At 35.5% G+C, this 22,944-nt stretch overlaps 1 protein-coding gene across 3 annotated transcripts in view; it reads left to right on the top strand.

The window, feature by feature from the left end:
• Nucleotides 1–22,668, top strand: part of LOC138711098 (uncharacterized) — a 235,225-nt gene extending 212,557 nt beyond the window's left edge. For 2 of the 3 annotated variants that reach the window (XM_069842420.1, XM_069842418.1), the window contains exons 2-8: nucleotides 5,560–5,645; nucleotides 9,574–9,760; nucleotides 12,745–12,805; nucleotides 15,471–15,669; nucleotides 16,922–17,078; nucleotides 19,359–19,516; nucleotides 21,090–22,668. In XM_069842420.1, the coding sequence (XP_069698521.1) occupies nucleotides 5,634–5,645; nucleotides 9,574–9,760; nucleotides 12,745–12,805; nucleotides 15,471–15,669; nucleotides 16,922–17,078; nucleotides 19,359–19,516; nucleotides 21,090–21,245 (930 nt within the window). In that variant the 5' untranslated portion in view covers nucleotides 5,560–5,633 and the 3' untranslated portion in view covers nucleotides 21,246–22,668. The remainder of the gene's footprint in view (nucleotides 1–5,559; nucleotides 5,646–9,573; nucleotides 9,761–12,744; nucleotides 12,806–15,470; nucleotides 15,670–16,921; nucleotides 17,079–19,358; nucleotides 19,517–21,089) is intronic. The other variant, XM_069842419.1, reaches the window with a different exon arrangement.
• The last annotated feature ends 276 nt before the right edge of the window (nucleotides 22,669–22,944 follow it).

The raw sequence follows: 22,944 nt of genomic DNA, 5'->3' as shown, positions 1-22,944 counted from the left end.
TTATTATTATTATTATTATTATTATTATTATTATTATTATTATTATTATTCAAGTTGTTCAGTGAAAATTTAAACATCCGACTATTTTGCGTTAAGTAAATATATCTATAATTAAATTCTTTCCATCTTACATTGATACGAAATTTCACATTTTTCTTTTCTACAATTTACTTTACACCTTAGGCTGGGGAGTCACACTGATGCAATGTGATGAGTAGAGGACCCTCTTCATCAGTAAGGTTGAGAAACGCTAGTACACAAGAACACACGTTAACCTATTGCCGCTTTTAAACAAATGAGGATTATCTTGAGAACAGAAAAAAACCACGACTCCTAACAAAAAAAAAAAAACATGCCACCATCACATGATAAAGAAGCGTATTCACTCGAAAATTCCAAATCATTTTGTAGTCTATGCCAATTTATAGTGCTAGTGTGGCATAATAGTAATATGCGTTACAAGAGCGGTATGTTGATGTTTTCATGTTCGAGGAAAGGATTGAAAAAGCGAAACGTAGTTGAGCTTTTTAATTTCCGAGAACATGAAAACAAACATACCGTTCGTGTATCGTACATTATTTTGTGCGAAGATCGTTTATTACATACCTGAAAGAGGAATTTCTAATTAGTTGCAATGAAATCTCCATCTTGGTTTCTGTTCAATGACGGCAACTTTTAAAAACAAAAATATCTATCTTCAAGATTGTTGCTCTAAAATGTTTTCTGTGTTTACTATATTCCAGCAGGCCGTGATATACGTCTGTCTTTTTTTCCCCCCAGTCTATAAATGCAAACTTAAAATAAACGGTAAAGTTATGTAATGATTTATTTTTCATTTTAATATTTTAACAATATTGTTTATATAACATATTGCAGTAATAACATCGGCATCTGGAATCTTGTTGATTTTTTCACGGCCTTCTTAATGTTACTTGCATCACGAATGCAGTAACTTTTGTGGTGTTGTAGAGTTTACTTAATTTTTGCAAATATGTAAAAACAATAATTAACAGTGCAATTTAGGTGAAATTGCAGTGGTAAGTTTCCAATTTATAATTATTACTATATTGAACGTCTCTAAAAATAATATGTTAAAAGCCTAAAGCAGTAAAATCAATATGTCACTTAAGCGGTAAGAAGAGGGAAATTGTTATGTGTGTTAGGTTAGAAATACTGAATGTGGAATTTTAGACTTACCGCGGATTGATTTTGTGCGGAAACCAAGCAAATACGCACGATCTCGCACAAAACATTGTTTCCAACTCGTGAAAATGAGCGCACGCGCGCTGCGTACCATAATCCCGAAGATTAGTTGCGTAAATAGCTATTTGAGTGACACATTGCAGTTCTTCAATTTAAAACGGGTGCAGTGTGACAGTCTACGGGTTACTATAGTTACCCGAGTGAAAAGTAAGCAGTCATTTGTTCCCCCGTAGTTATTCCACGCTTTGGAGTTAGTTTCGTGTGATTTTCACTCTCACAACGGAGCCTTGTAACACGTTCATAATTTATTGTACCGCATTGCTTCTACTGAAGTCGGCCATTAGGACCAGAAAGGAAGTCAGGTCGGGATTATGATTTTGCGAGTAATGGCGTGCACAGGTCGAGCTCTGAAATGGCAGCGAGCACGCGACGCTTGCGACCCACGTAAAACCATCAATGGAATGCTTACTACTACCTGGTCACGCCTCTGCCACCCACTACACAGCAATTGTAGACTGTATCATTGAGCCTGCTCTGATTTCATCATAATCATTATCAACGTAATTCGCCTTCAAGGATTCGAAACTTTGGATCGTTCGGATCTTCCTCTTATCAGAATTATGAACCGGCATTAGATATTAATTGGTATAACTACTGGATAGTTTTGTCAGCATGGCGAAAGGCCAATGCTTAAGACAATGAACTGATAAGACAAGACAACTGATACACATATATCTCCTTTGGGAGTTACAGTAGATATATTTCCACTTTTTTGCATGAACTCGACCTCGGGTTCGCTGGCTGGTGATACGTTTGGGAAGACAAAACAATAATGCTGTAACATGAGAATGATGTTATTTAGCAATCTACAAAGCGACTTCGACATTGTTGTTCATACACTGAATTACTACCATTGGCCACAGTCTTCGAACCACTATACCACCTAGTGGCCATATCTGAAGACATGTCCATCATGTATACTGGCGTTCAAAATACCTGACCCCTACTAATCGATAATTAATTGTTCGTGTATGTGTGGTTTTTTTAGTAATTACTTCTATGAATAGATGATGAAGATAACAGTCAATGTCGCCAATTACAGAATTCAAAATTTCATCCCCCTCTAATGATAGTAGAAAGCACTACGTTTAGCGGGAAACCGCTGATACTGTCAATATTACGACAATAACTTATACCTAATCTAAATCATCATTTTTCCCCAACACATTTTTACCCGTCCCAATAATAGTGTCACCTATTGAGAACTATCGAAACTATTTCAAAGTTGCAAATCAAGATTTCAGGTATAACTCCCCGTAAAGTTGATTTGAATAATTTCGAGGGAAAAATTGTTCCGGAGCCGGGTATCGAACCCGGGACCTTTGGCTTAACGTACCAACGCTCTACCACTGAGCTACCCGGGAACTCTAACCGACACCGATCCAATTTTTCCCTCTATATCCACAGACATCAAAGTGGGCTGACAACCGTCAAGCAACCAACTTCGAGTGCACGTTAAACCAAAGGTCCCGGGTTCGATACCCGGCTCCGGAACAATTTTTCCCTCGAAATTATTCAAATCAACTTTACAGGGAGTTATACCTGAAATCTTGATTTGCATAATACACGTCACTGTTCGTTAACAGAAAACTACAATTTAAGTCACACGGAGTTAGTGTGCACTCGAAGTTGGTTGCTTGACGGTTGTCAGCCCACTTTGAGGTCTGTGGATATAGAGGGAAAAATTGGATCGGTGTCGGTTAGAGTTCCCGGGTAGCTCAGTGGTAGAGCGTTGGTACGTTAAACCAAAGGTCCCGGGTTCGATACCCGGCTTCGGAACAATTTTTCCCTCGAAATTATTCAATTATTTCAAAGTTGTCCACCGCTGTGGAGATAAATCAGAACCAAAGATATAACAAATTGACAAACAGAAATAGTTCCGCTAGTTCTCAATAGGTGACACTATTGGGACGGGTGAAAAAGTATTTGGAAAATTTTTGATGTAGATTAAGTATAAATTATTTTCATAATTGACAAAATCAGCGGTTTCCTACTTAATCTAATGTTTTTTTTTTTACAATCATTAGAGAGGGAATGAAATTTTTAATTTTATAATGCTGGTATATTTATGTACTATTGGCGACACTGACTGCAATCTTCGCCATCTACTCATAAAAATAGTAACTAAAGAACCCACATTTACACAAGCAAATTGTCGATCACTATCGATTAGTATGGGTTAGGTATCTTTGAATTCCAGTGTACATTGGCCAGCCTCGGAGTTTGAACCAGTGATATTTCCGAATCCAAGTCCAGTGTCATTTTTTGCTTCCGAAAGTGTACATCCTGCCCAGTAAATGTTTGCTACACTTTATGTCAATTATATTTAATTATTCCATAATTATCGTTTTCAATTTGTGACTTCCTCCATACATCTGGTGAAAGTTAGAGTGGCCTGTGGTAAAAACACTGCATTATCAATCAAAGCATATTTCGGAAGCTGTGTGTAGATCGCCGCTTTAGTGTGAAGTCCACAAGCGCTTTATCTGCGCTGCGTTTAAAAGACGCTGATTGATGGAATAGATTTTGCGCCCCTTCACCCCGAGTCATCTGTCCGTGCAGTCATCGGCTCGACCCTCATTCGAGCAATGTGCTTTCAACCAGCAACGCATGCAAATGATCCATGAGGGCGGCCTTGTGTGCGTTAAGTCTTTGCGACTTGATACATCCACATGCCCTGTAATTCAGGGGTACGGGACATAACCTTTTCTTCACTTTACTAATGGCTTTTGTTTTTTAGCTATGTTAATGACAATCCAATGTAGCGTACTTCCAGCCTTGAAATTGTGCTTACTAGCTTTTTCATCATCATCATCATCATCATCATCATCATCATCATCATCATCTATTCTGTAAAGTGGTGCATTTTCTAGGGCTTACAACTAATATAATGTTTTCTATATATTACGTGAATTTCGTTCAAAAGAAGCTATATTTCTTTCTATGGCCAATGATTAAATAGTAATTTATGTATCAAGGGCAAAATTAAGATTTTTATAGTGAGGGCTACGGGGTTACTGCCGAGGGCCTCTGGCCCGAGGTTTAAACATGAAATTTCGCCAAAGGCTCATACATTATTTTGTGGCACACTAGTCCAAACATTTTGATAAGAGTTTTAAGTTATAAATTCGCTTTGTGTTTATGTCTTGTTTAGCGTGTTTTGTTTTGGTATCTAGGGACTGTGTATACTAGAAAAAAAAAAGACTACGTAGAATAAAAATTATTCGTTGAGGAAGGTCATGCATGATTCTATTATTTCTTTGTTGTTAAGTTACCAGTCTGCCTCCGTGGTCTGTTGGTCAGCATGCTGGCTTCTAGATCAGGAGGTCTCGGGTTCGATTCGCGGGCTCAGATCTCGGTGAATTTTTCTTGAAGAAGAGGTCAGCATGCTGGCTTCTAGATCAGGAGGTTAAGGGTTCGATTCACGGGCTCAGATCTCGGTGAATTTTTCTTGAAGAAGAGGAATTCCCTGGGTGTCTAAAGTCTGGAAATTTGTATGAATGTGAGTGTGATTGTGAGTGTGCCGGTTAATTTTGCCTAGTCGTATTCTTGAGACTCAGTCGCTGTTAGTGGTGGTAATTTAAATATTACATGCGCGCAACAGAATATTATAACCACGAAGAAGATGAGACGGTATGAACTAAGTCGCGTGAGAAGTATTGTAGTAAAATGTTTGTGTGTATCATTTACGGATTCCATTCTATTTTTGTGAAAATTTATTAGAAAAGTATGCTTATATATTTAATCAATATTTAGCTTAAATCAATAAGAATTAAAAAGAAACTTCTTATTACGTTTTATATGATGAGAAATTTGTAAAACATTGGAAGTTTTGTAAACTTTTTTGAGATTCAGCCAACTTTCAGCATCATAGTTTTTTCTTTCTGTTTCCGTTTTCTTTAGTATTTCCTTTCCCCTTTCTCTTGCTTCTTTTCTCCCCTTATTTCTTGTTCTCCCATTTGTTTTCCATCCTTTACTTCATTTTTTTTCGTTCGTTTCTTTCCTTATTTTCATCACCTTTATTTTCTTTTTTCTTCCTTCATCTTCCTTCGCTTTCTTCCCTTCTATTTTTTGCTTTCTTTACATGACCATGACAAAAGTAACTGTTGTGATACTGCCATGCTTGCTTAAGATAAAACAACACCTTAAACCTGTCCTTTACATGTTTATTAATTATTGCAACCTATGTGTAACTTCGTAAATTATTGGCAGCACATGTTTGTTATAAATTTATATAGTAAAGATGCATATTTATATAATACTGTACAAGTAATCTGACCATTTTTTTTGTTGCAGGAGATGAGGAGCCAGTGGGACGGGGTCGATTCCAGACCCATGTGTTCCAGCAGTCCGTGACGCTGACTGCCAAAATGTGGCCAGATGTAAGTACACTGATAGGAGACACTTGAGTGACAGATAGCTGCTTTCTTCGGCAAAGGAAACAATTCATTCTCCGTGTATAATGTATTACTACTACTGCTACTACTACAACTACTACTTTAATGTCGACAATTGAATCATGTCCTCATATCAAGAAAGAAAAGCTTTCTGAATTCAGTCTTTAACATCCTCTTTGTTACAAGATTTGTATATCGTTTGAAGGACTCATCATGAAGATTACAAAAATATCAGTAACATAGTTAAAATAATTAATTATTAATGAAATTAAACGTTTAACACTTAGTCTAGATTTATTCTCTCTTAGTTCTCTGCTGTCCTTTACTTCTTCTTATTCTTCTTCTTTCTCCTCACTGCATTATTTCGCCCGATATATCTTCGATCTCTTCGCTCTTTGATTTTTCACTGGGTTATACTCCTTGATATTATTTCATTTGACAGTCTTATATTCTTATTACATATCTTTAAATTCTTATACTATATTTTTTATTCAGTCCATTTCTAGTTCTTGTTTGAATAATTTCTTACTTACATTGACTATAATCTATTTTCATCCCTTTTGTTATAGGTTCTTAATATACTTACATATAATTATATCACAGTCTAGTATATACAGTCATGAAGCTCAGTACATAGTAAATATGCATCCATAGATAGTTGCTAACCACTAGAATCGCTACTATCGCCTCATTACAGGCAATGCGAAATAGTACCTGCACAGGCTATTGTTCCTAGTACCCTCATAAACTCAAGTTTCGTGACTGTATATATTAGACTGTAATGATATTTTGAGCAATTTTACTTACGTCTTTATTCTAGTTCCTATGTATATCAAAGGTTACATTGAATTCTTTTTAGTTAATAAACGATGGTGTTCGGGTAAAGAGAGTTGTCATTTTCTGTGCAAAAGGAGTTTTGTTCCCCAAGTGAATACACAAGTTAAATTCTACAAGTGGGAGTGCAGGAAACAAAATAATACCACAGTCACGAAGTATATACAGTCACGAAGCTCAATACGTAGTAAATATGCATCCATAAAAAGTTGCTAGTCACTAGGATCGCTAATATTGCCTTATTTCATACAATGCGAAATAGTACCGGCACAGTCTATTGCTCCTAGCACCCTCACAACTCAAGCTTCGTGACTGTATATACTAGACTGTGATAATACTAGCATTTGATATCTTTTATTTGTATAGAAAATTGCATTTCGCAATAAGTAGTAGTAGTAGTAGTAGTAGTAGTAGTAGTAGTAGTAGTAGTAGTAGTAGTAGTAGTAGTAGTAGTAGTAGTAGTAGTAGTAGTAGTAGTAGTAGCAGTAGTAGCAGTAGTAGCAGTAGCAGCAGCAGCAGCAGCAGTTTTCCATTACAGTTGTTGCACACGGAAAATAAATACAATAACAAGATTATAGGTATAATAATATACTAATTGATAAATCGTATTTATAAAAGAAATAGAATAGGCACAAATTAATAGCAAATTTCAAACCGAGTAAAATTAACAACAGAAGTAGCAGCAGCAGCAGCATCTATTGTCCAGGCACTTGAAAGTTCTCCATTCGCCTTCTAGCTTACCAGTATAATTTAGAGTCAGAATCCAGAAGATTTAACGCCAAAGCTGGACAATTTCGTAAATGTTCGTGATTTATCAAAAAGTCTTCAACAGAAGTTTAGTTGAATGTTTAAAATAACAAATCACAGACTAAGTAAAACTTACGAAAACAGTGTAAATACATTTTTAAAGTAAATAGCAGTTCGCAAGCTAACAAAAATTAAAAATGATACAAATGAATAAGTAAAATGAATCACAGATCACAAGTTAAGTAAATTAACAGCAATGTAAATTAATGTTTGAGTTAAATAGCAAATTGGAACCTAACTGAATTTGACATACAATACAAATAAATGTTTGATTACTCGTAAGTGGCAAATTACTTACTTACTTACTTACTTACTTACTTACTTACTTACTTACTTACTTACTTACTTACTTACTTACTTACTTACTGGCTTTTAAGTAACCCGGAGGTTCACTGCCGCCCTCACATAAGTCCGCCATTGGTCCCTATCCTGAGCAAGATTAATCCATTCTCTATCATCATATCCCACCTCCCTCAAATCCATTTTAATATTATCTTCCCATCAACGTCTCGGCCTCCCTAAAGGTCTTTTTCCCTCAGGCCTCCCAACTAACACTCTATATGCATTTCTGGATTCGCCCATACGTGCTTCATGCCCTGCCCATCTCAAACGTCTGGATTTAATGTTCCTAATTATGTCAGGTGAAGAATACAATGCGTGCAGTTCTGTGTTGTGTAACTTTTTCCGTTCTCCTGTAACTTCATCCCTCTTAGCCCCAAATATTTTCCTAAGCACCTTATTCTCAAACACCCTTAACCTATGTTCCTCTCTCAAACTGAGAGTCCAAGTTTCACAACCATAAAGAACAACCGGTAATATAACTGTTTTATAAATTCTAACTTTCACATTTTTTGAGAGCAGACTGGATGACAAAAGCTTCTCAACCGAATAATAACAGGCATTTCCCATATTTATTCTGTGGCAAATTACTACTAACTAAAATTAACAATAATTCACAGAACTAGTAACGGAGCAGAGCAAACATAAAGCGAGGTGTATAGCAGAGATAGGAGTATAATAGATACCTTTGTGAAAACAATGTATGCTGAGTTTATAGTGCCTACATTAGTTGTCCGTTTGTACATCGTTTCTGAAGTACTCGTCCAACTTATAAAAAACAATGGTTTACGAGGAAATGCTTTAGAGAGTTTCGAAAGGAATTTTCTGTTTTCTGACTGCAGATGATGACCGGAAGCGAATGAAAGATTTTGGAACATAAGGGTCCGAAGTTTAATTTTCATTTATATCAAAACTAACTTTATGACTCATCTCCCTTTACCCAAATACCATCGAAATTTCCTTGCTCACACGAGAATTGAACTCGGGATCTCATCATTAAATTAAATAAATGTTATATTCACGAATGGTAGGCTAATTGCTAGACCACGAAGCCGTATGTTATACAACCTTACTTACTTACGTACTTACTTACTTACTTACTTACTTACTTACTTACTTACTTACTTACTTACTTACTTACTTACTTACTTACTTACTGGCTTTTAAGGAAACCGGAGGTTCATTGCCGCCCTCACATAAGCTCGCCATTGGTCCCTATCCTGAGCAAGATTAATCCAGTCTCTATCATCATATCCCACCTCCCTCAAATCCATTTTAATATTATCCTCCCTCCTACGTCTCGGTCTCCCTAAAGGTCGTTTTCTCTCTGGCCTCCCAACTAACACTATATGCATTTCTGGATTCGCCCATACGTGCTACATGCCCTGCCCATCTCAAACGTCTGGATTTAATGTTCCTAATTATGTCAGGTGAAGAATACAATGCTTGCAGTTCTGTGTTGTATAACTTTCTCCATTCTCCTGTAACTTCATCCCTCTTAGCCCCAAATATTTTCCTAAGCACCTTATTCTCAAACACCCTTAACCTATGTTCCTGTCTCAAAGTGAGAGTCCAAGTTTCACAACCATAAAGAACAACCGGTAATATAACCGTTTTATAAATTCTAACTTTCACATTTTTTGAGAGCAGACTGGATGATAAAAGCTTCTCAACCGAATAATAACATGCATTTCCCATATTTATTCTGTGTTTAATTTCCTCCCGAGTATCATTTATATTTGTTACTGTTGCTCCAAGATATTCGAACCTATCCACCTCTTCAAAAGATAAATTTCCATATGTTATAAAATCTGCTTATTTTATATCATCGTTTTTAATAATATTGGTAAATGGCATGGCCTTTTGTATATGCAACTAGCAGGACCTTAGTGTTATGGTAGTCTGTACAACACTGCGTAATATGATGTTGCAGGATAATGGCACAGCATCTCCCGCAGCTTCTTCTCCGGGCGGCTGGAAGTGGGGCAGCTGGCGAATCCCTAGTGAACATCTGCCACTGCTCGTGGGTGCAGTATGCGGAGGAGCGCTGATCCTTCTCACACTCATTGCCGCCATCGTGTGGCGCTGCTGTGTCATCCCCCGCCGTGACAAGGCCTACTGTAAGTTAACATTTATGATTCAGGTGGATCAAACTATACACTACAGTACGGTCCAAATCTCTTGACGTTTGGGGCTTGTTTCTTTATACGGCAATAGTCTGTAGCAACAGAGCTGCATTCTCCATGGATGCGAAATATGTAATACAGCCAATTATACTTTTGCGGGTCTAAAAATCTTTTATAGGATCTACGGTCAAAAAAGTGTCATACAAATCTCTAGATTTAATTGACAATAACGTATCTTCAGCTTGTTTGGTTTTAGTAACAACTCCAGAAGGAATTTCGGTTTCAACAGATCTCGACATCATTTCCAACATGACAGAACATTGTTTATTAAATTCAGAGACTGCTAACCTAACAACAAAGAGCATCATGCATGGCCTCCCTCAACGAATAATTTTTATTCTACGTATTCTTTATTATTATTTTTTTTTAGTATACGCGATACCAAAACAAAACACGCTAAACAAGACAGACGTAGGTACAAACATAAAGGGAATTTCTAGCTTAAAACTCTTATCAAAAAGTTTTAGGTACAAACATAAAGGGAATTTCTAGCTTAAAACTCTTATCAAAAAGTTTTAGGTACAAACATAAAGGGAATTTCTAGCTTAAAACTCTTATCAAAAAGTTTTCATTTATTCAATTACGGACTAACGCGACACAAAATAACGTATGAACCTTTGGCGAAATTTCATGTTTAAACCTCGGGCCAGAGGCCCTCGGCAACAACCCCTTAGCCCTCGTTATAAACATCTTCATTCCGCCCTTGATACATAAAATAAATTACTATTTTTCTGTGCAGTGTAGGAAATGAACGTTTTATATTCATATTTGTGTAGATATGCATATATTCTGAAAGACTGTTAAAGAGAATAAACTATAAACAGTAAAATCATTTCCAGTATGATGAAGGAACTAAATTGCTACTTTACGCGTGAACTGAATGATAAAAAATCCGCCATTTTCATGAAATCGAGTTCTTATTATGTTTTTTTTTTCTACACTTCAGAGACTAGGCATTCCTGCCTGTTCCGTCTTCGCATTCTGTCTTTTTCTGGGACAGTTCTGATCTGTAAATCGTATTAATTCGATTGTTCCAAAATTATTGAACAGTTCGATAGTGGATAGTGTTACATACACACGCCCTATGTTGGGCACCATTACTCAAAAGCGTTCTTGGAATATTAGATTTAGTCCTTAAACGATTTCCTCGTGTGTACAGTCATCTGGTACTGAATTCTGCCAATAATGATTCTTGGTTATCAGGAAATGAACTGATTTCAGTGTTCCGCTAGTCGCTCGATTTAGCAGAAGGGAGAAGAAGACGTGATAACTTCCGCAGCTCCCAAAATGAGGGAATTTGGTGCACAGGAAATTGAGCAATTATGGCCTAATGAATAGAGGGATAGTAAAAGCACTGGTCCAGTGAACTTTCAGTGCCGAGACTGAATTTACATCGCAAATATATAAACAGAAACTGGCAAGAACATAATCTGCAGCTGGGACAGTTGTTTTGGAATGATAGTGTCGTTCGCGCAAGCAAGGCGGGCTGTGTATTATACAAATGAACTGTCACCAAGCTGACAAAATAAAGCTTTCTCTTCATACTTTATACGCAATTCGTAAATATTTAGGTTCTTTGCCATGTTGTGAACTATATTGCTGTTTGTAGTTTATTTATTTCAACTATTATTCAAAAGATATGAATAAATAAAATAATTTATTTTATACCCTACAAGAGAAGATGAACTTTCTGTTTGTAGATTACACAAAATACATTCTTTATGATCCTAAAATAAGGCATTCGACTTAATTTATATATTGTAGAATGACTTTTTTTAGAACTTTACAAAAGATAGCCATAAGTATATGGTTTTTATCCTAAAGAAGAGACTAGTGAAGTGCTTTATGTGGAGTATAGCATTGTATGGAATAGAAACATGGACATTACGACTAAATGAAGAGAAACGACTAGAAGCATTTGAAATGTGGAGAAGGATGGAGCGTGTGAAGTGGACAGACAGAGTAAGAAATGAAGCTGTGTTGGAAAGAATTTTGCTGAAACTGACCAGGAAGAGGAAAAGGAATTGGTTGAGTCACTGACTGAGAAGAAACTGGCTACTGAAGGATGCACTGGAAGGAATGGTGAACGGGAGAAGAGTTTGGGGCAAAAGAAGATATCAGATAATAGACTATATTAAGATAGGCCTATATGGATAATTTGCGGAGACAAATAGGAAGGCGAAAAATGGGAAAGATTGGAAATTGTGATCTGAAAAAATTATATTTTTACTTCAGTAGAATATTATTCAAGTGTAACAAAGACGTTTAGAACTGGCGACTGTCAAACCTTAAAAGAAATCTTCACTGTATCAGGGATACACCAGCACATAGAATACGTCACTCAGTTTCGGGAATGAATCTACAGTTCCGTTGGCTTGAATGTTTTATTTTTGTTTTGTTTGTTTGTTTCGTCGCAATATTTTGACTGTCCTATTTATATTTTTAGGTAAATTTTCCCTTTTCTTTCTTAAAAACTATAATATGCTGGATGTAAATCCAGACGTTTGCGATGGGCAGGGCATGTAGCACGTATGGGCGAATTCAGAAATGCATATAGAGTGTTAGTTGGGAGGCCGGAGGGAAAAAGACCTTTGGGGAGGCCGAACGTAGATGGGAGGATAATATTAAAATGGATTTGAGGGAGGTGGGATATGATGATAGAGACTGGATTAATCTTGCTCAGGATAGGGACCGATGGCGGGCTTATGTGAGGGCGGCAATGAACCTTCGGGTTCCTTAAAAGCCAGTAAGTAAGTAAGAAAGTAAGTCTTTTCCTTAGTTCTTTTTCCAGAGGTCCGCAGAAGATGCTCCTTTTTATTAAAAGTTTCTTGTATACTTTATGTAATCATAATTACGTTAGCAAAGAGGTTAATTCCTGTTTGAAGATGGGCATTTCTCATGTGTCTTTGTATTTACAGGTGCAAGACTGGGAGAGGAAATAGCAGCGAGGCAGAGAGCAGGGCTGCCAGTTATGCCGAGGTGAGGAACGATGTTCTGTGAGTTTGTTACATGAAAATGGCGACATCTAGAACAGTTTCCATGTAATTTTGTGTGTTGTATTCCTTACGAAGACTGAAACAAATTTGGTTGAAAACTATAAACCTAGATAGTGTTCCGTTTCTACCGGGTGATTCGAAAAATTGTGATCAAACTGAAGAAACTTAGAAAGCATATTGTGATGTTCAGATTGTCAATGTTATAATACAATATAATACAATATAATATTGTTTTGTTCATTCAGTCATATGACAAATCAAATTTACAAAGACTAATGACACTTATTCATATAAGTAGTTATTATGTTGTATACAAATAAGATCACGAACGTTTTCGCCCTTCGGGCATCATCAGGCTCTTTGTACAATATCTTCTATCTGGTCTCTGTAGTAAAATACAATGATGATTTAATAAAATGAATTGTCTAAAAAATTAACTTACGATGTGTCTAAAATGATGTACAGACTTAATATACATAAAATTAAAAATTGTAACTGCATTGCAATGATACATGAAATTGTAGAACTGTGAACATGTTAGTAATGTTCCTCATTTGAACTTCATAATACTGATGTGTTTGTGTCGATCTTGTTTCAAAGGCTCGACTTGGACGGTGAAATGCATCTGAAATATATATTATTGATATAGTAAAAAGAAAAGAAACCTTCAAACGTGGAAATGTTAGTCAAATTAAATAGTTGTCGAATGTACTCACGTTTTAAAAGTGTATACTGCACAAGCTGTTTTCTGAGATTTCATTGCGAATATTCTATGAAGTGGTATTTATCTGTAATGAAACTTTAATGTCAAAAATATGTAAATTTTGGTGTGTGTGAATATATTAATTATCTGAACATACTTACGACAACATGAGTTGACCTTGTTGCACTGAATTCACCGACTAAAGTGACGCGAGGGTTCTATTGTGCTTACGTAGAAAGCTTACGCGGAAGGATATTAAGTTGTGATGGGGTTAAAGGTTATATAGGGGATTCCGGATTTGAATCAAATTTTCGTTAAGAATACAGTTATCCTTTTGAATCTGCTTAGCAATATAATATTCCTCTGCCGAATTTATTAATTTTGTGTCTATTCCAGATTTTAGAATTTTTAAGGTTTTTTTGGATCGGGCCTAATTCGTGTCCAGTTTCTATTAAATGGGAGGCATATGTAGAAGCTTGTAGAGGAGACGGTCGAAATACACCATTTTTCGAATAGGAAGCTGTAGTCTCCAGAGTGATCCTCAGTCAGTACAAGCCCGCAATGTTTAGACCTACATTGCGGTTATAGCCATACTTTTCACCTTATCTCCTTCCACCACTGTGAATGGGGAGATTTACAATAAGCTTTTGCAACAATTTCGCATATCCCGGTCGTTGGATCGGAAGATGAAGTCCGATTGAATGGCCAGCCCGCTCACCTTATTTGATGTTTCTTGGTACTTCTTTTGAAGGCATAGCAAAAGCCTCTTTTACGAGACAGCGGTTAAGAATATTTTTAGTCAGGATACTTGCAGCAGCGTCGAGCATTACAGGCGTATGTTCAAGTTTGCCGAGTCTCTGTAGAACCGAAGCTCGCTTTGCGGAAGTAGATGTCATGTTCGTTCGGACTTGCCCCTTCAAGTTAGTTGACCTTCCTTCCCATCACCTCTCTACTCCTATACTCTCTCTCTATTTCTCTGAAATGAATTATTTTCCGTACCGTAATCTGGGGTAAACTTCATCATTAAAAAAATAGGATGTAAAGCATGAAGCACTGAAGATATTTTTAAAGTACATTATTTTTCTCAATTTCTTAAGTATTTTTATTGTCTTAAGTCACAAATAGGGCTGATATCATGGTTATTTATTTTTTGTTTTGTAATCAAGTTTATCTCACTCAACAGCACATTTTCATTTTCCACACATAGACCTAGTTTTATCTTCTTACCCTACTTATACGATACGTAATTTATATGTACTGTATTTGCTGTTAATATGACGCAGGTTCGAACAAATGAAAAAACACAATTTTACTGACAAAGAAATTTTAATGTTAAAATATATATCTATATTTATTTATTTACTAATTTATTTATTTACTTATTTATTTATTTATTTATTTATTTATTTATTTATTTATTTATTTATTTATTTATTTATTTATTTATTTATTTATTTATTTATTTATTTATTTATTCATTTGTTCATTTATTTATTTATTTATTTATTTATTTCTTTACAATAGATGACAAACACTAATCAAGCGAAGGATAACGCCTTGGTTTTATTTGGGCAAAGTCATTAAATAACTCGTCTTTTGTTTCTTAAGCGTTTATAAAAGTGGAATATTTTAATATAAGTGAAGTTCTCACATGTTTTTTTCTCTAGTACTAGGCCTACTCAGTTACTAATATTTTTAAATCTTAAACTCAGGGGAAGGGCGGGCACGGCTTTGGGGTTGACTTGCACTCTGTTCTTTTTAATTAAATAAAATAAATATGCAGTCGTCTGCTAACCATTACATGGCACAACCAATCATAAACCTCACATCAATAATCCATTAGATTCATGTCTTGAAATGATGAATTTCATTGGCGAATTTTGAAACAAATGTGATGTCATCGATGACTTCATAGATTATTAGAAGTGACAATGGTTATTTGCAGTCACTCAGCAGTGTATGCGGCTCCTAAGAGTGGGCAGTGGGCATACAGCAGCCGGCTAGTGGGGCCTCCACACCAGCCTGCGCCTGGCTCCCACTGGTTCTACAACAGCAGGGTGCTGAGCCCGGCTAACCTGGAGCGTCTGGACCCTGGGCCTCTGACACGGTCGACGAGCTGTGCGCCCCCCACACGTCATGCACCTGTGAGTGTGGTCCATTACATGTTGTGTTGAAATACTGTACTGTGTTGTGCCCTTCCAGATCATGAGATTCCTGTACTTTGTATTATGCGTCCAGAAGGAGGAAGTAATAAACAATCCTAAAATGTCAATAATCTTGGCAACTTCTAGTCATAGTCATTCAACTTTCAACCAAATTACGTCTAGCTTAAGGGGAGGGAAGGGGACAACAGAGGTGAAATTTGAATTTCCTAAACCAGTTAAGTTACAGACTTGAAATTTGGTACACTAGTGTCCAGCATGGTAACATTTGAATCGCCTTCAATTTTGGAAATAACTATTTGGGTGTTAAATACTCTATTCCTCTTTGAAACTGAACTGTCATTGGTCTATTATTTGGTGCAAGAGGATCTCTGCCAGAAAACCCTATGTTTAAATTTTTCAACCATCAATAAAATTGTCATTCAAATATTAAAGGATTCAGTTCAAATTCTCAGTCACCCTTTATATTTTAATTGTAATTAAAAGTGTTAATAATTTCATTCACTATGCACATAATAATAATAATAATAATAATAATAATAATAATAATAATAATAATAATAATAATAATATTATCATCTTTTGGTCACCCCTGATATGGAGGCAGATGATTTGTTTTTTTAACAAATCTTCCTACTACTACATTTTTTACTGTCTGATTTCCTCCATTTTAATATGATTGGATCTTGAAGTACTTTAAATATATTCTCAGAATATTATGTTCTAAAAATATCACTTAATTAAATTAACTTTGGAAGTGACTACCTCTGTGGTGTAGGGATCAGCATGCTGGTCTCTTACGCAGAGGGCCCGGGTTCGATTCCCGTTCGGGTTGAATTTCTTGGTTGAGGTTTTTCAGGGTTTTTCCTCAACAGTAAGAAAAATGCCAGGAAATTCGGGCCACAACATCCCTGAATATCACAGGCCTCATTCATCACCGAAATCATATTCATAACAGATCAGTAATACATATACAGTCGCCATCTAGTTCACAACAATAGAACCAGTCTCAAAAATAGTACACAGGCCTTCGGATTTCAACCAAAAGATTAACTCGCGATATGACCAAAGATGTTAAAGCGAGTATAAATAACAGCGAGGGAGGGGGAAACTTTGGAAGTGATCATAGGAAGTTCTAAGTATACGGTTTTCAAAAGTCATTCTCGCTTAAACAATATCTTGTTAGTGGTGGAATTACAACAGCAGAATTAATAAATTCCGTTATGTTTTCCAGCCTCCAAACACATCGGAGAAGAGGAGGAGACCAGTAAGTCAACCTATCAGGTTTGGGCCTTGTGACGTCGCAACGAATGCAGAAGGAAGACAGCAAAATCACTTGCCGGAGATCTCAGAGTTTAATGCTCAAAGCACGCAGTATGCCTCGAGCAGCAGTGAGTATTATCCTTCAGACAGAACTTAAACGAAGTGGGCAGAATTATAAAAAACGAAATTTTATTAAACATGTGAAGAGTATTAGTGACAATCATGTTTAATAATATTAGCGTAAATAAAATACAAATAAGGCAAAAAAGTTTGTCACATCAAAACAACGCACATAAATTTTATACAGAGTTTTAGGGATATACGTACACTGGTCTGCAAAAGAAATTCCGAGTCGAAGTTGCTGTCGATCTGAAATATTATCGTGTTACGAGGATTTCGCTTAGGAAACAATAGAAACAGAGACACACAGAAGGCATTGCATATAAATTCGATTACTGGTATGTTAAATGTTTCAATTAGATTAAATTTTCTGTTCTATATCTGTATTTATAGTTAAATTTTATATTTATATTTACAATAAAATTGATACTTTTTTGTTAATACAATATGAAACGTAACTGGCCGTATATATCGATTGTAACAATGACAGCATTCATGGATAATAAGGAAAGCTATGGAATACCATATAAACTGCAGTTTCACTATTTTCGTGCAATATTCTTATTAATGTAAAATAAAAGTATATGAATAATTTAAAATCAATTCATGATAAATAATAATATAAAAGTCATATTTACATGTTTTTAAAATACTAATCTCAGGAAAATAGCTTTTCACCTCGCCATGTTTGCTAAAGTCCTTGGAAAACGATATAATTTCGTATCGGCATTTCTATTGCAGTCCAGTGTACAAATATTTTGATATTTGTTTAAGAAAAATGAGTGTAAAACAACGCCTTATTTACTGTTTCCCTTGCCCTAATAGTTTTTCCATACGTGTCATGTATGTGTTTTACGGTCTGTTATTTCATGAATGATCGTACTATGAAACGCCTGTCAGTTTAGATTATAAGCGCGCCTTTCGATCACGTGTACTTAGCATAAACAGTCTTTCTAAGTCAGTTAAAGGTCATTAACTTTGCAGAAAGCTCACTTGAAGCGATGGAAGTATTCACTGATGCTGTTAGCCGATATTCATTTAATGTACGGAATAGCAAGAGAATCTACAATCGTGGCAAGGAAGCTTTATTGGCTACGATTTTCAAATCGTGGGATTACAAATAGACTAATGTTCGCTGCTGTGTACCAAGGACTCGATTTCCGGACTGTAATGTGACGTTGTCTCCTTCGTAGCGTGACGCAGCTTTTCTAAAATAATTTCTACACTAGTTAAGAAAATGTTAACTTGTTTAACAATTGAAGACATTATTACAAAAACAACCCTAGTCATTTTAATAAAATTGAGTTAAGGACACATTTGCTACTATTTGAAATGTTTATAGACTCCAAAAATGACACATGAGCGGTGCAATAACCACAAGGATAAACACCAGTTGTATGGAAACAGCTGACATGTGTTGTTCTATTTATTTTTATTGTTCTCCTGAAAAATAGCAATTTTGACAAGGGTTGTTTTTGTAATAATATCTTCAATTGAGAGATTATTTTATTTCGTACGTTTCAACAATTTTTAAGTGTGAATTTATTTCAATTGTTCCGTGATAGTTTAGAAGTTAATGACATATTTATTAAGCCGCTTATTCAGGATGATTCACGAGGATTTACCGTCCGTTACGGAGCTTATTTCTGAAGACATTCTTAGCAAAAAAAAGTCATAAAAATTTGTCCTAATTTCAATATTTTTTAGTAAAATACTTTTTTTTCTTCAGTTTTAAGGGTAAAAAAATATTACAAATAGGGAATGAACTATTCAGAAGTGTCATTTCTTTAATTGGCTATTTGTTCTGAAGCTAAAAATGTGTTGTTAATTGTTTTGCACAGGTTTTATTTTTCAATTTTTAACTAAAAATGACAATTCTTACGCACTTATCAGAAAAATTGTTACAAATCATACGAATTTAGCAACTTGATTCTTTACAGTTTAATTATATGTCCTAATGTACAATCTTAAAGAATTTACAAGAGTTGCGTGATCTGTAACAATTGTTGTGATAAATGCGAAAGAAAATATAATTTTGTGGTTAAAAATCGAAAAAAAAAAATTCTGTACGAAGAAACTAAGGAATTCACATATTTTTGAAAATATAATAAAACATGTTCCACCGTAAGTGGTAGAGGTCAACCTAATATTATTATTATTATTATTATTATTATTATTATTATTATTATTATTATTATTATTATTATTATTATTATATCTTTGTATGTTTCATTTTATTTTTATTTCACGTTTCTTTTCGTTTTGCACTGTGAGCTAACATGACACAGTTTCGTATTTGTTCACAGTTCTGGATGAAGTTGGGTCGCGAGGGGGCGAGCCACCCCCTGGCCCAGCCGTGCTCAAGACAAGGAGTCTACCTGCATGGGTCAGATCGAAGTCGCGTCCCTTGTCAACTGAGGACGACCTTGCCGAGCTCTATGCTAAGGTGACTGTTAACAAGAACATTACTAATACTAGTGCAGTATATTACATTACATTACATTACTAAATATTATGGTATAATATGCCCAGTAATACAGAGTTGTTATCAGTTTGGTTTACCGATGTACCGGCACGCGAGTTCTCGGCGAGGACTGCGTTTCCGGCCGTCATAATTAGTACTCCAACAGCGCAATTAAACTACAACACGTTCACCTTATAAAAGATGCTGAAAGTGTCGACCGTCTTGTCCAATACAAGTGATAAATCGCGTAAATATGAAGGGCTCCCTGCAAAAGTGGATGGCTCCACTTTTTGGTCAAATTAGTGTTTCACTTGTTTCATACGTTATTATTATTAATATTATTATTACTTTTATTATTATTTTATCATTATTATTATTATTATTATTATTATTATTATTATTATTAAATGAGAGGACACTTATGAGATTTCCAAAATAATTCATTCATTCATTCATTCATTCATAGAGTTCTGACCAACGGCAGGTCTTTCACTGCAAACCCAGCATTTTCCTATTTTCTGCCTTCCTCTTTGTCTCTCCTCATATGATCCATATATCTTAATGTCGTCTATCATCTGATATCGTCTTCTGCCCCGAACTCTTCTCCTGTTCACCATTCCTTTCAGTGCATCCTTCAGAAGGCAGTTTCTTCTTAACCAGTGACCCAGCCAATTCCTTTTCCTCTTCCTGATCAGTTTCAGCATCATTCTTTCTTATCCACTCTTTCCAACACAGCTTCATTTCTTATTCTGTCTGTCCGTTTCACACCTGCCATTCTTCTCCATATCCACATTTCAAATGCTTCCAGTCGCTTCGCTTCACTTCGTCCATGGTTCTGCCTCATACAATGCTACACTCCACACAAAGCACTTCACTAGTGTCTTCCTTAGTTCTTTCTCCATTTTCTATTAAATTTTCCTTTGCCATTGCTATCCTCCTTCTGACTTCCTGGCAGCAGCTCATGTTACTGCTTATAGTACACCCCAAGTATTTGAAGCTGTCCACTTGTTCTACTGCCTCATTTAGAAATCGCAAGTTTACCTTCTTTACTTTTCTTCCTATGACCATGGTCTTCGTCTTGTTTGCATTTATCTTTATCCCATACTGCTCACAGCTGTTATTTAGCTCCAGTAGCATATTCCTTAGTATCATCTCCTCTTCTGCTAACAACGCCATGTCATCAGCAAATTTATACACTTTATTCTTCTTCCTCCTACTATCACTCCTCCTCCTCTCCCTATTCCCTTCTGACATTTCTTCTCCTATCCTGACTTTGACTCGTTGTTTCATATAAAGGTTTAATATTTAATTAAAATCACCAGAAACAAGAATTCCATATATTAAAACTTAAGTTACTCCCTAATAAAAGGGTTGTTGTAATGACGTGAATAACATATTTTCACATTTGTTCATGCTAGTTCAATAATTTTTTGTTGTAATTGAACCAAGTTAATAAATTTATTGGTATTTAATTTCTTTAACTACAGATCATTTCATAGGCAAAGACAGTTTTTGTAACCGTGTTAATTTCTAACCTTTATATCGTGATTTTCAGGTGAATTTCAGCAAGAAACGAAAGAACAGAATGAGGAACGATGAAGCTGCTATAATTGCACTCAGCAAGTCTCGAAGTCAGTATCTTCATAAAGACACAGATTCCTTAGTAGACAATGAAGCAGTGATAGTGTACGATGAAAGGACTGCACTGTGAAAGCAGGGTGTGATACCTGCGAGCTTAATACCTCAGAGAAACCAGCTTCCTGTACAAGAGACAATAAAGGAGTCTGGTAGATTGGTGGCAACATAGTGTCTTCTTTGCAGACTGTTTTTGTGAATTAGTGTCAGTTGGCATGTTCAGCAATAGTGTGCAGAAAGACGAACATTGACACATACGACTGAAATCTCGACAATACGATAAACTGAGAAACTTTGCTCCAAGACCAAGTCAAATTAAAGAGGTATTGAATGAGTCAGTGTGAAAATGCCTTGCCATAACCTTCTTCAAAAGTATCGCACAATATAAAGGAAAATTTTTGAATAAACTAGGCCGATACATACCGGTACTTAATGTAAATTCTCTTTCTTGTTAGGAAACTAGCTTTCGTACATACAGTATCTTCTTCAGCAAAGTCTTGCAATCTCAATGTCTTAGAGCATCACGATGCAATTACTCGATCATAATAAAAATTTTAATTATGTTTATTGAAACTCGTATTAATATTCGATGATGCCATATCATGATAGTGATAATAGACTTCAAGCAATATGATTCGTGAGTAATGTGATACAGTAATTTAGTTAAAATCAGAAATTATGAATTGCACAAAAGGTTAACACCACCTTTAAATAGTTTGTTAGGAATGCCATATTTCGTTTTAATTAAAGAAATATTTGTGATAATCTGAAGAAATATATTGTTTACATCTTCAGGATAGAGAACATTTTTACGCGAGGCCAGAAAGGAGAAGGCTATCACACGCCTGTGTGTACTGTCGACATTCTTCAAGCAGGGACTTACCTCCTCTGCCTGAAGAAATGGAACGGTCCGTTTCTTTTCTTTTATCATGAATCTCTGTCTGTAACTGTGAGTGAAAATTGCCATTTTAAGTTCTAAAATTGCTATTCTTGTTTAGAACTACAATTTGTAAATTGCAGCAACTTGGAATAATGTAGGCTATTCCAAAACTATTTTTTTAATTCCCAATTTTGCGATTTTAAGAAATCATTTTATAGCACAAGATTAAACATTTTCTTAAGTACAATATGAAGCTTGGAGGAACCAAAGTGCGTCTTATATAGCATGAAACCCCAGTTTAGATGCAATATAAGGTTAAGAGTGAGCTTGTAATCACAAAATTGAATTTTTTTCCAAAAATCTAGTCATAGATAATAAATTGAAGTGTGCCTAGCACAAATTTGAATGTGAATGATAAGGTACTGTAACACGTATTAGTTCTCTTATCTTTTATAATGTACTTTATAGCCGAAATATCATCAAAACATTGATAATATATTGTTCAAACAAGTTAGGCCTACAAAACTTTTTTATGTAAGTGTTCAACTGTTTGTATATTAGAGTGGTAAATATCATGTTCACAATATGACTTGTAAATTAATAAATGCTATAAAACTTGTATCTTTTGTTATGCAAAGATGATGTTAAATACCTTCTTTTCTTTCTTCTTCCATTTCCCTACAGTTGAACAAAAGAGTTCAAGTTCTAAGGTCTTCTAAATTGGCCCATTGTGTGCCCCACCCACAGCTGTTAAATGGGCAAACCAGAGCAAGTGTAAATTTGCATATGATATATTTGCCGCTTTATTTCTCTTCGCAGCTGTCAAGTATCAGCTCCTAAGGTATTTATTATTTCCTTATTTTCATTCAGCACACTGAAATGAATATATATGACG

Source organism: Periplaneta americana, chromosome 12, assembly GCF_040183065.1.
Source record: "Periplaneta americana isolate PAMFEO1 chromosome 12, P.americana_PAMFEO1_priV1, whole genome shotgun sequence".
Lineage (NCBI taxonomy): Eukaryota > Metazoa > Arthropoda > Insecta > Blattodea > Blattidae > Periplaneta > Periplaneta americana.
The sequence above is the reverse complement of the archived record's forward strand: the minus strand, read 5'-3'. Positions and strand labels throughout refer to the sequence as shown.